At 40.9% G+C, this 12,156-nt stretch overlaps 1 protein-coding gene across 4 annotated transcripts in view; it reads right to left on the bottom strand.

Moving 5' to 3' along the window:
• Nucleotides 1–12,156, bottom strand: part of SLC15A1 (solute carrier family 15 member 1) — a 50,345-nt gene that overhangs the window by 13,241 nt on the left and 24,948 nt on the right. For all 4 annotated transcript variants that reach the window (XM_082366114.1, XM_082366115.1, XM_082366116.1 and 1 more), the window contains 10 exons: nucleotides 11,026–11,108; nucleotides 8,663–8,749; nucleotides 8,032–8,121; nucleotides 5,917–5,961; nucleotides 5,730–5,762; nucleotides 5,560–5,648; nucleotides 4,955–5,036; nucleotides 2,777–2,896; nucleotides 1,575–1,721; nucleotides 708–757 (listed from right to left, as the gene is read on the bottom strand). In XM_082366114.1, coding sequence (XP_082222240.1) covers nucleotides 708–757; nucleotides 1,575–1,721; nucleotides 2,777–2,896; nucleotides 4,955–5,036; nucleotides 5,560–5,648; nucleotides 5,730–5,762; nucleotides 5,917–5,961; nucleotides 8,032–8,121; nucleotides 8,663–8,749; nucleotides 11,026–11,108 — 826 coding nt within the window. The remainder of the gene's footprint in view (nucleotides 1–707; nucleotides 758–1,574; nucleotides 1,722–2,776; nucleotides 2,897–4,954; nucleotides 5,037–5,559; nucleotides 5,649–5,729; nucleotides 5,763–5,916; nucleotides 5,962–8,031; nucleotides 8,122–8,662; nucleotides 8,750–11,025; nucleotides 11,109–12,156) is intronic.

Consider the following 12,156-nt stretch of genomic DNA (forward strand, 5'->3'; position numbering starts at 1 on the left):
TTTATAATTAGTATTTCATCACTTTTTTTGAGCTATGGTAAAAGGTATAGTTTAAAAATTTCAGTTTCCAATCATTTATTGCTAGTATATAGAACTATGTTTGTTTTGTTGTTGGCCTTGTATCCTGTAACCTTTCTAAACTCACTTATTGATTCTATGGGCTTTTTCTGTAGAGTCCTTGGGACTTGTTTATGCAATCATGCCTTCTGTGAGTTGGGATAGTTTTATTTTTTCCTTTCCAATCTAGATGCTTTTACTTATTTTTCTTGCCTCATGGCACTAGCATCCAGAAGGACTGTGAATAGGAGTGGAGTGGACAATCTAACCTGGTTCCTGATCTTAGGGGGAGAGCATTTAGACTTTTGCCTTTAAGTACAACGTTAGCTTGGATTTTTTTAGATGTACATTTTCCGAGTAAGGAAGTTCCCTTCAGTTCCTAGTTTGCTGAGAGTTGTTAAATGAATGGATGCTGAATTTCATCAAATGTTTTTTGTGCATCAATTGATATGATGATGTGGATTTTCCTCTTCAGTTTATTAAGATGATGGATTTTATTTATGATTTAAAAAACATTGAACCAGCCTTACATTCTTGAGGTAAACCACATACTCTCATTTTATATCCTTGTTATAGTTGAATTTTACTATGGGTATACATTAGTTATGTAAGAAGCTGATATAACTTAAGTTTTAAAGAAATACACATACCTGATTCCATTTTGTCCTTTTTCTGGCTTCTGGTTAAGGCCATCCTTTACCTGAGAAAGAAAACATTTTCAAATCTAACTTATCAGAATAAGTTCAGAAGGAGAGTGATATTGGCATTTATCCTAGGAGCTAAGGGCACCGTGATTACGTTTGCTGGGCTCCACCCTTCAGCCCTGGTTCCCCTGAAGTTAAGATGAGCCTCTACAACTTTTCATGCTTGCTTTCTAGTGGTTCCACAGAACACTGCTCTCCAAGAATTTAGGGCAAGCCACTCAACAGTCCCCTAATTAAACACATTACCAAGAAGTCTTAAGTCCATAACGCAGTTCTGTAGAAGCTCACTTAAACTCACCTTACAGAATACCCACAACCCCTTCATTAGGTCAACTACACCTTCATAGCTTCTTTATATGCTGAATGGAATATCCAGATGCTTATATTTTGTCATGAAATCATTTTTATTCATTTCTATTGCTTTTACCTGATGTATTCACTCTATTTTTTTAGAGACAGCTCTAATTTCCCAATTACTCAGTGCAAATTTTTTAAATGAATGCCATTAGAGATATATTTAAAACTTTATCTCAAAAAGTCTCTGAGAATGCACACAGGTACTCTGTGTGACCTGTGTACACATACACCATACCGTGCCCAGAAGGTCTTTTTAAAGTTTGTAAAATTACTATTAACCCTTCCCATCCGCCAGTCAAACCTTTACTGGAAGTCAAATGACTGTGTCCTTGAAGAAGGAAGAATTGAGGATTATCTAATATAATACTACATGGGGAGGAAAAAAAGTCACACCACTAAAAGGCCGTGTCTCCAACAGCACAGTCAAGAGTCAGCTGCAGGTGTACAGCTACTTACCACTTGGTAATTGTTTGGGGCCCAGACTAGAAGGGTATGGCGATGGCCCTGCTCAAACTTATGAGTTACTAGAGTGACTGGTGATCCAGTAGAAGAAATGTTTATACGTGTCAGATTGTCTGCATTGAAAGTCATAAATTCACTTTTCTATAATGGGGAGAAAGGAATCACAGTTAATACCAGAGCCTTGTTCTGCACTGACACTGTCGTGCATATTATTTCGCATTCCCAGGTCATGTTCATACACATCCAAAAATGCCTCGATGGGGGCTGGCATCGGTTTGTCTCAGCCTCCGCCCTAGCCCACCCCTGTGGACTGTATCCTGAAGTTGTTTAGCATTACCACAAGAATTATGATTTTCATCCAGCATTTTACTTTCATTTTATGAAGATAAGTGCTATGGAAATTATTTCTACCATTGGGCAAAGAACAGCATTGAGGAAAAGCAACAGCCTGGGTGAAAATCAATACTGGGACTTCCCAAGCATCGGGAGTCAAACGTTCTTTCTTCCTTCACGATTATTAGTTTGGCAAGATCTAAGGGAGTGGTTCTCAATGGCGGCTGACCAGGAATGTGACCAGTTAAATCAAAATTTCTGGAGTTGGGTTGCAGGCGTCAGAATTGTCAAAGCTCTCCAGACGTAAGGTTGAGAAGCTCTAATCGAGACCAATGACCGTCCATCCACAGTAGGGTTTTCCAGTCTCAGCACTGTTGGCATTTGGGGCAGATAATTCTTTGTTGAGGAGGCTGCATGTCAACGCCTCTGGCGTCTACATAGGAGCCGCCAAGAGCACACTCCCAGCTGTGACCATCAAAAATGTCTCCAGAGATTGCCAAGTGTTCCCTGTGGGGGTTATTTCGATAGCCCCGGTGGAGAACCGTTGACCCAGAATCTTGCTATTTAAAGTGTGGTTCCACGTACCGGCAGCGGCAGTGTCACCCGAGAGCTTGTAAAAATGCAGCATTTCAGACCCACTGGTCACAAATCTGCATTTTAACAAGCTCCCCAGGTGATTCACAGACACAGTAAAGAGCACACTGGTCCAGAGTGAAGCCAAGATGAGATCAGAGATGAAGACATTTCACTTCTGGGCTCATCTTTGGATTTACACAAGAACCAAGAAGATCGGCTTCTCCAAATCCTATTGTGATAACTCAGGTCAGAAGAGGAAAAAGAAAGTTGCATTTCCTTCTACTTACTGGAGACGTCTGGTTAACTGTCACTGTCGTTCCAGGAAAAGATATAGTCATGCTGTCATTTCCTATATTCAATACTTTAATTTGGAATTCATTTCCTTTGGGGAAGACGGGAAGAGTTTTCTGAGCAAAATAAAAGAGAATTGGCAGTGAGGTCCTCAGTGCATACTGAAGATGACCTTAACCGTGGCACTGGAGTCACTCTTCCCCCGGCAGAGGAAGGTGGCCTGGCTGAGGCACACGACGCACCCACCACAAAGCCCAGGAGGCCTCCAATCCTGCACTTCATGGCGCCCATAGAAAGTGATGCTCGGACAGAACATGGAAGCAGTCAGCAAGAGGCTGCTCTCGGTCCTACCTAGCCACCTCCAGGGCAGACCTGGTCAAAGGATGCCAGGTTATGAAGCCTAATACCTGAGGGGTCCGAGTAACCATCACCTAAATGAAGGTTGATCTTGTTGTAGCACCTGAGGTCTGCTCTCCCTCGTAACTCTAGAAGCTCAGACCTCAGCCCTGGACATGGTGCTCTAAATATCCCCTCACAATGCTTGGGAGCCTCCTGCCTCTCACCCTGCTCAGGGTTTCTGCCCTTTCCTTACAATGCCTTCTCCCAAATCCCAGTGTCACTGAAGTAATCCACGTCTACTTGAGCCCCACAATTCATTTCCCATAAAGCTAGTGATGTCCAAGAGAAAGTGAGCACACCCAAGCTCAAGGCAGCATTACTGACCACAGCCAAGAGGTGGAATGATCCAAATGTCCATCCACAGATAAATGGATAAACAAAATGTGGTATATCCATATGACAGACTATTATTCTGCCTGAAGAAGGAAGGAAATTCCGACATGTGCTACAACCTGGATGAAACTTGGTGACACCGTGCTCAGTGAAATAAGTCAGACACAGAAGGACAAATACTGTATGACTCCCCTTATCTGAGGTACAGAGAGCAGTCAAATTCAACGAGACAAAATGGAATGGTCATGGCCGGGGGTCTGGGGGGACGGGAAATGGGGAGTTGTTGTTTAATGGGTTCAGGGTTTCAGTTTTGCAAGATGAGAAGTGTTCTAGAGATTGAGGTCACAACAGTACGCATGTACCTAGTGCTACCAAACTGTACATGTAGAAATGGTTAAGACGGCAAATTTTATGTTATACATATTTTACCACACTTAAAAATTTAAAAAGAGAGAGAGAAGGGAAGGAGGGAGGGAGGGAGAGGGACAGAGACAGAAACAGAGAAAGAGACAGAGAAAAAGAGAGACATGGGTGTGGAGGGGTGGGAAAAGGAGGGGAGGGGATGGGGAGAGAGAGAGAGACAGAGAGAATGAGAGAGATTTTACCTCTCATCTTACATACTACATAACACCCTGTGTGGATTAGCTCGGGAACCAACCATCATCAGGAATGTTAGAATACAAAAGGCATCTTCCCATGAACAATTTCCCATCACAATTTACACATTTTTGAAGGACTTTGTGAGTGACGAACCTCTTTTAACCAGATCTCCTAGGAGTTTAAATAGCAAAAGAACAAGTTCCACAAACTTCCCTCCCCTTATAAAAACTGTATTATTGGGCTTCCCTGGTGGCCCAGTGGTTGCGAATCTGCCTGCCAATGCAGGGGACACGGGTTCGAGCCCTGGTCTGGGAAGATCCCACATGCCGCGGAGCAACTAGGCCCGTGAGCCACAACTACTGAGCCTGCGCGTCTGGAGCCTGTGCTCCGCAACAAGAGAGGCCGCGATAGTGAGAGGCCCGCGCATCGCGATGAAGAGTGGCCCCCGCTTGCCGCAACTGGAGAAAGCCCTCGCACAGAAACGAAGACCCAACACAGCCATAAATAAATAAATAAATAAAAATTTAAAGAGAACATTATATCTTAAAAAAAAAAACAAAACACTGTATTATAAATGGAAGCCCCTGTGTAACTGCCATCTAAGTTTTCTCCTAATTGAGTGCACCCTTTCGGCCCTATTCCTGGCTGCGTCCTTTGCAGTGACAAGGACCCACAGGGCACGCTGACTGAAAGGGACTGTTTTGCCCTGCAGCACATCATCCACAGCCCCAGGACTTAGTTTATCAGCAAGTCCCTGTCCTCCCTCATCCTCTCGGTCCTGGAGAAGGCCGCTCCACCAGACCCACCAAGAAAGGCCACTGGAGAATCAGAGAGCAACTCACCTCGATCTCCACCTGCACAATTGCAGCTGCCACAAAAGCCATGGAAGCCAGCAGCATCCCAACTACCATCCTCTTCAAGGAGCTGGCGGGACAAGCAACAGGGTGTCTCTCCGCCAGCCGCAGGGGAGCAAGCTGATGGTAAACCCACAAGGGAAGCACCCCTCTCCCGCCCGCCTCCCCCAGACAAAACCAACTCCCCCCCAAAACACGTGGATTCCAAGCGTCTCTCTGTCTCTTATTCATGACCAGGACTAAGGAGGATAAATGTTACAGCTTCTCATTTACATTTGGACATTTAATTTCTAGAAACTACTTTGGACCACAGTTACTATTTCTATCATCTACACATACGAGGGAGCCTTAATGAGAGGCTTTTTTCAGGGTGCCATTAATAGCACTTTTATTTTAAGGGCAAATTTTCAGAAACGTCGGCACATACGCATCTGATTCAAAAATATTTCTTTGAAAACTCCCTCACATAGGTGGTGTCATGGGAGAGGAGCCACACGTTCTTTCTCCTGAGGCTCTGGGAGCTGAGGGAGCGCAGCCCATCCGCAAAGCCCCGGGACAGATGGAGTCCGAACCCCAACCCGAGGGTCACCTACGTGAAATTGAAGCCGCATTTTGCGATCAGAGGATACACCACGGCGTCCATGATGGGAACCAGGATGACGATCAGGATGGCGTTCACGGTCTGCAGGGGAAGCGGAGAGAAGCTGTTACTGCCTCCGTGGCGGCTCTGAGCTCTGAAAGCCACTTAGATATCTTCTCTTACCTGCATCTGATCCGGCTGAATTTCCATAATTCCCTAAAAAGAGGCAGAAAATCTCATGGATAAGTTCGCACAGAGGATCAGTTGGGGGGTTGGAATGTTATGAGAGGGAAGCAAAAAGGGGGCAAAGGGGCTAAAGCAAAGGAATAGGGACCAGGGGCTGTAAAACAGCTCCAGGTCCCAGACTTACAATTTTCCCACTCATAGTTGTTGCTTGCAGTGTCCACCTGGAGCCCTTAAAAACAAGTAAGTTTACTGCATCATTTGGGAATGTGGGTTTTAAACATTTTATAAGTCAGTGCGGAGCCTTTTCCAAATCAGGAATGAGGTCCGAATTGCTATGCGGTTTAAAGATGTTTTTCAACAACAGGCTCCTCTCCCAGCTCCATGGTGATTGTAGGTAAGAAGAAACAACTTGCATTTCTGCTGTTCAGCTAACAACATACAGCACTCCAACCACTCACGAAGAGCCTACAGAGTACCACTATGAGATAAGCTCTCCTTCATAAAGACAAAAATGTATTTCTGAGGTTTGCTGGGAAGCTGACATCACCTGCAAGGTGAAAGCATCTTCACACCCTGAGGATATTTTACGTTCACTGGGATCAAAGTTTCAGGAACATTATTACTGTTAAGAGCCTACTGTTATGTTAAAAAAAAAAACACAAAAAACAAAAAAACAAGAAGGGAGTATCATTGTCATTAAAGTAAATTTTAAGAAGTAGAATGGTGATATAATGCAAATGTGAAAAAAAAAAAAAAAGAGCCTATTGTTGACAGCCTAGGTTGTCCTAAAATGTAATTCCATCAAGAGAGTGATGGAGGGGCTTCCCTGGTGGCGCAGTGGTTGAGAATCTGCCTGCCAATGCAGGGGACACGGGTTCGAGCCCTGGTCTGGGAAGATCCCACATGCCGCGGAGCAACTGGGCCCGTGAGCCACAACTACTGAGCCTGAGCGTCTGGAGCCTCTGCTCCGCAACAAGAGAGGCCGCGATAGTGACAGGCCCGCGCACCGCGATGAAGAGTGGCCCCCACTCGCCACAACTGGAGAAAGCCCTCACACAGAAACGAAGACCCAACACAGCCAAAAATAAACATAATAAATAAATAATAAATAAAAATTAAAAAAAAAAAAAAAAAAGAGAGTGATGGATTTAAACCTGGGCAGCCTAGTTATATTCAACCTATTTTGTAAAAGATGAGGCAGGATTGTACAAGTATATGTTATATATTCCATGGAGAACTGGATATGTGAATTTTTCAACATAATCTATCATCTCTACTAGGAGAACATCATAGAAAGTCAGGAAATATGCTACCGGTTGAGTTCTTAATATAAGCCAGTCACTGATTACTTACTATACATTCTCTCTTTTGATCCTCACAGCCTTGTCCTGGGTTATTACCCTTTCAGAAGGGTTAAAGGATTACACCAAGTCACACAGATGAAAGGTGTTCAGTGCATTTCTAGTGCAAGCCTGATTCTAATAACCAGTCCCCGCCCAACATGCAAAACTTGTTCTTAAGATGTTGGTCTAAATTCCATACTTACAAATAAGGAGATTAATGTCTATACTCAGTTTTTTCCAAGAGATGGTTTACCCTTTTAATAATCCTTCCTGCACAATAAAACCATACATGTGTGTAAATTTCTTCTTAAACCCCAGTTTCTAAAAGAAAGGATAGCTTATTACTTTGGCTACTGAGCATCACGCATTGGGTTTTCTAACCCTATTTAGAAAATTCCTAGGCACGCATCTTCCAGCTGTGGGAGAAAGAGCAGGGTGACAAGTCAATGATGTGTTCTAGTTCCTGCTCTGATAAGAATGACTTTGGCAGGCATTTCACATTTCTGGATGGTGCTTCTAGCCCAAGAATCCCATTTCAGTGTGGAAGATATCAAGTCCCTCTCAGTCTAAATATTCTGTGGATCCCATAAAAGACAATACAGCTTTTACATGCTGTATCAGGAGAGAAGCTCTGTATCCTCACTTTGAATGGCAGCAGTCCTGGATACTTGTCTTTCCCAAGGCTCATTTACTTGACCCCGCCTACTTTTCTTCATTGTTTTGTCACAGAAATGTGGATAGAACCATCTAGATCATTTAAAAAAAAAAAAAGAAAAAAGAAAAGAAAGAAAGAAACCCAAGGTGATCTAACAGTTACCAAATAAATGAAAGATAAAAAAGGAACTGGAAGAGAACATTTTCAGGAGCTAAACACTAAGTAAGTACAGCTTGCTATGCGGTAATGCCCAAAGAATGTTTTGTTAATGAAGATGTACAGAAACACAGTTTCATATTACCTGCTGATCAAACAAGGCCCAGAACATGGGGAGAGGAATATACAGGAACATCACTCTTGTAACCATCTTAATTTGCGAGATCAGCTGCTCCTGCAGTTGGAGTGAGGGCGGGGACAAATCAGACATGACCTGTGCCAGAGCGCTCAGCCAGTGCTATTTTCAGTGTAGACATATTTGCATCTAGAGACAAGCTGGGAGGTGAGTAATTGGTCCAAGAACCCTATCACAGGTTTCTTTAGAAAACCCCAAATTCCTAAGGTGTTGAAAATCAGAGTGAAAACATCTTTAGGAGGTAAATTATTCAAATTTAAATGTAAATTCACTAAATGTAAATCCCGCCACCATCACTTAACTCTTCCATATTCAAACTAAAGTTATGTGGTCATAATGACATATGACTAATGGCAGATTATTCCACAGGAACATCTGTGAAGAGGTAATATTGTTTCCAGATAAATTATATCCATTGTTTCTCAAGTTCTTTTCAATATAAATAAGCACTCTCACACAGAGTCTTATCTAAAATGCTAACAAAGTTTATGAAGATACGACTGATAATTCTGTCCATGTAGCCTATTTAATAATACATGTTACGATCACTGGGGCCACTGTAGCAATAATCATCACTTACGTCGTATTTCTCGGTAGCCCAGTCCAGCCAGTGTTCCCTCTTGGGAAATCTCTTACTCCGATGCCTAATCCTATTTTTGATGGCAAACTGAAGGAAGGAAGAACAATCAAGTTTCAAAACAGAACTGATTCCTTTATCAGTGCAACACATTTCAATGAAACTCCCTTTAATGGAAGACTTACGAGAGAAGCAAAATATAAAATTGTAGACGTTAGTATAATGACGATGCTAAAGGCATAACATGCATTTATTTCAAACCTCTCACTAACTGAGAGCATTTGAGCCGGGGTAAACAAAGTCACGCTGTTACTTACTACTTTACTCTCCGGGTTCTCTAGAGAGGAGCGTTCAGTAGAAATACAACACATGACACATTTGCCATTTGAGTTTTCTGGTAGCCATGTTAACAAGTAAAAGGGAAACAGGTGAAATTCATTTTAAATATATTTTATTTAACCCAACAAACCCCAAATATGGTCTTAACATGTACTCAATGTTAAAAAATTAATGAAAAAATTTACATTCTCTTTTCATACCAAGTCTTCAAAATCTAGGGTATACTTCACGCTTACGCCACATTTCAATTTGGATGCTAAATTTTTATCAAAAATGTTTGATGTGTATTTACATTGCCTAAAATTTATGCTTGAAAAACTAGACTTACACACCTAAGTTGCTTCAAACATATTTAAAAGCTGTCCAATAACTGAATTGAGTACTGGTTTTGAAATTTAAGAGAACCCACTACATAGAAATACGTGTATAAGAAATTACATAATTTAAATTAATTTAAGTGAAATCCAATTTAAAATTCTGTTCCCCAGTTGCACTTGCCACATTTCAAATGTTCAATAGCCACACGTGGCTAGTGGCTACCATACTGGATGGTGAAGGCCTATTATAATGTATTACAGTCACACGAAGGAGAGGGACAACTCACTACATAGAAACAGAATTAGAAGAAAATAAAGATTATAGTTGAACATATTTTAAAACATGGTAACACTGATCCAAAAAACATACCTACCTACCACTACCCATTACAAAATCAGAGGCTTCCAAGATTCCTTTTTTGTAAGATGCCTTTAGAAAAGCAAAGTGCATTCACAGTGATGTAACAGCAGGAGAAGGCGATGGTGATGCCAGCTGGGGACATGCATATGACTTTGTGACTTAAAAGCAATAACTCAAAGCTACGAGATGACTTAGGATGCTGGGAAATAACAATATCATTCTCATGACTAAATAGCTCGAAGTTGTTCTTTTGGCATTGGGACTAAGTCATCAATTACCTGGGAAGAAAGAACTTAGAGATCACTGGAATTGGATCATTCCTATTAGACTGGAAAAAGCTTTTTGGTGGGAATAGTTCCAATGTTAGAGGAAAGTATAGGAGGAAAAGGGAATAGCAGCGAGGCGGGAGAAATTTTGACTTTGATAAAGCATACATGTATAGTTTAACACAGTAACACCAGGAAAAGGGGAAAGTAAGTGACTAAAGTTATCTTAAGGCTGCCTTTACATCCAAAAGATTATCCACACTTAAAAAAAATAAATGAGTGACACATTACTCCCTGATTATACAATGTAGATATTCCTAAAAAAAAAAAAAAAAAAATGGGTAGCACATTTGAGAATAAAGTTATTTGACTCCATTATTTAAAAATTCCTACACTCAATATTTACTTCCTGCCTTAAAATGTGCCTGTGTGGACACATACCGTGTAGATGCACATGGAAGAAACCATATTCCTCATGTTCCTATTTGGTGAAGTAGTCTCGGAAACAAGACTTCTGATGGCTGCATAGTATGATATAGATGTACTATAAGTTAAACACTGTTCTATTTTCGGCAACTTGCTGGACTTCAATTTTTGTCATAAATTTTTTTCTAAGTATTACACACATTGATAATCTTTTAATGTGAAGCTGTGTTCATTTTTAAAAGTTATTTTCTTGGCCTTAGTTCCTGCAAGTAGGACTACTGACACTTTCCACACTTCAGACTCTGGATATACACTATGAAACCAGACCTCTCCATTTTTGTTTCACTGCTCCCTGACAAACATCAGATGTTGTCTGTCATTCTGAGAGGTAAAGAGTCCCTTTGATTTGTTTTTCTTTCACCACTGATCTTATTTTATAAGTTTGATAGCCATTTCCATCCCTCCCTTTTTGAGTTCTGTTTGTGTCCTTTTCCATTTGGTGAGTTTTATAAGAAACTTCAATTTATCAAAAAAGGAAAGAACACGAACAAAATGTCTAAAGGAAAGTCAAAGATTCATTGAATTTTAATTTAAAGGAGGTAGAAGGCTCTGGGGTAACTAAATGTGATTGAGAGAGAGGAATACTGAAATACTTACCCCAACACAGCTGGCGACTTTAGCCATGACATTACCCTGGGGCTGGACATTCTTGTACATTCCACTGCCAATGACAAATACAACTGGGGAGGGCAAAAGAAGATAAGTCAACAGGGAGTTTGACAGAACTATCTGTGAACTAGAATATGTGTTTTTATTTGAGTTACAACCTTGTTTTGGAAATACCGGGATTACTCATAGAGTGGGTTTACCTCCCTCTCTCCTGGTTTCCAAAGTGCTTTTGATTCTAATAATCACAGCAGCTTCTGAGAAATATTATATTGTGTTCTCATATACGAACATTGAAGCCTAATACTACCTCCTTCCCAGAACTTGGGGCAGCTTGCAGACACTCGGTAGAGCTATTTGAGCACAAGTTCTATCCCTCTTTACAGGGCTAAATGCTTTCACAAAGCAGATTAATGCATTATTCTACAAATACATAGAACACAACTTTAATTTTCTGGCTGCAATAGCAAGAGAAAGTTTCTTCTGTTTTTTAAATCTTCAGACAAAAATAGGAATTAATCTGTTGAAACTTCTAGTTAATCACATATGGCAGAATTTATTCTGTGGTCATGGTACAGAAACAGTTACCATTAATTGCATGTGCAGTTACAGTTTTACAAAAAGTTAAAAGTTCTCTTTCAATGAGGCCATTCTTCCATGGACCTTCTTAGAAAATGCATAATACTGTGAAAATAACTTAGGGGAAAAAAAAGCCTTTCTGCAAGAGACTCTGAAAACCACAATCCCTATGCTGGGATTTCTGATTATCCAATACCACAATTCAGTAATTTTAAAACATCGATGAATTGTTTGACTTCTACTTGTTTTCCTCAATTTAAGAAGGCTTGAAGTTTTGACAAGTGCCAACTCTCAAGCATATCTCCAAGTATGTGCCTGGATTGTAGATGTTCTTTATAGTTAAAGGAAGAGAAGTTTACTTGTATTCTCACCCAATGCTAATTTCCCTCAATCCAGACATGGAATACCCAGTTGAGTATTCCATTTGAGTTTACCTCTTTGTGCCAACCAATATTTTAATCTTTAAGCTTCTGATTAACTAATGAACTTGTTCAAGCATAGCATTGTTGCTGATAGGAACTTCTAGAGATGGTGGTAAGGCAT

Source organism: Balaenoptera borealis (assembly GCF_965194805.1).
Source record: "Balaenoptera borealis genome assembly, chromosome: 18".
Classification (NCBI taxonomy): domain Eukaryota; kingdom Metazoa; phylum Chordata; class Mammalia; order Artiodactyla; family Balaenopteridae; genus Balaenoptera; species Balaenoptera borealis.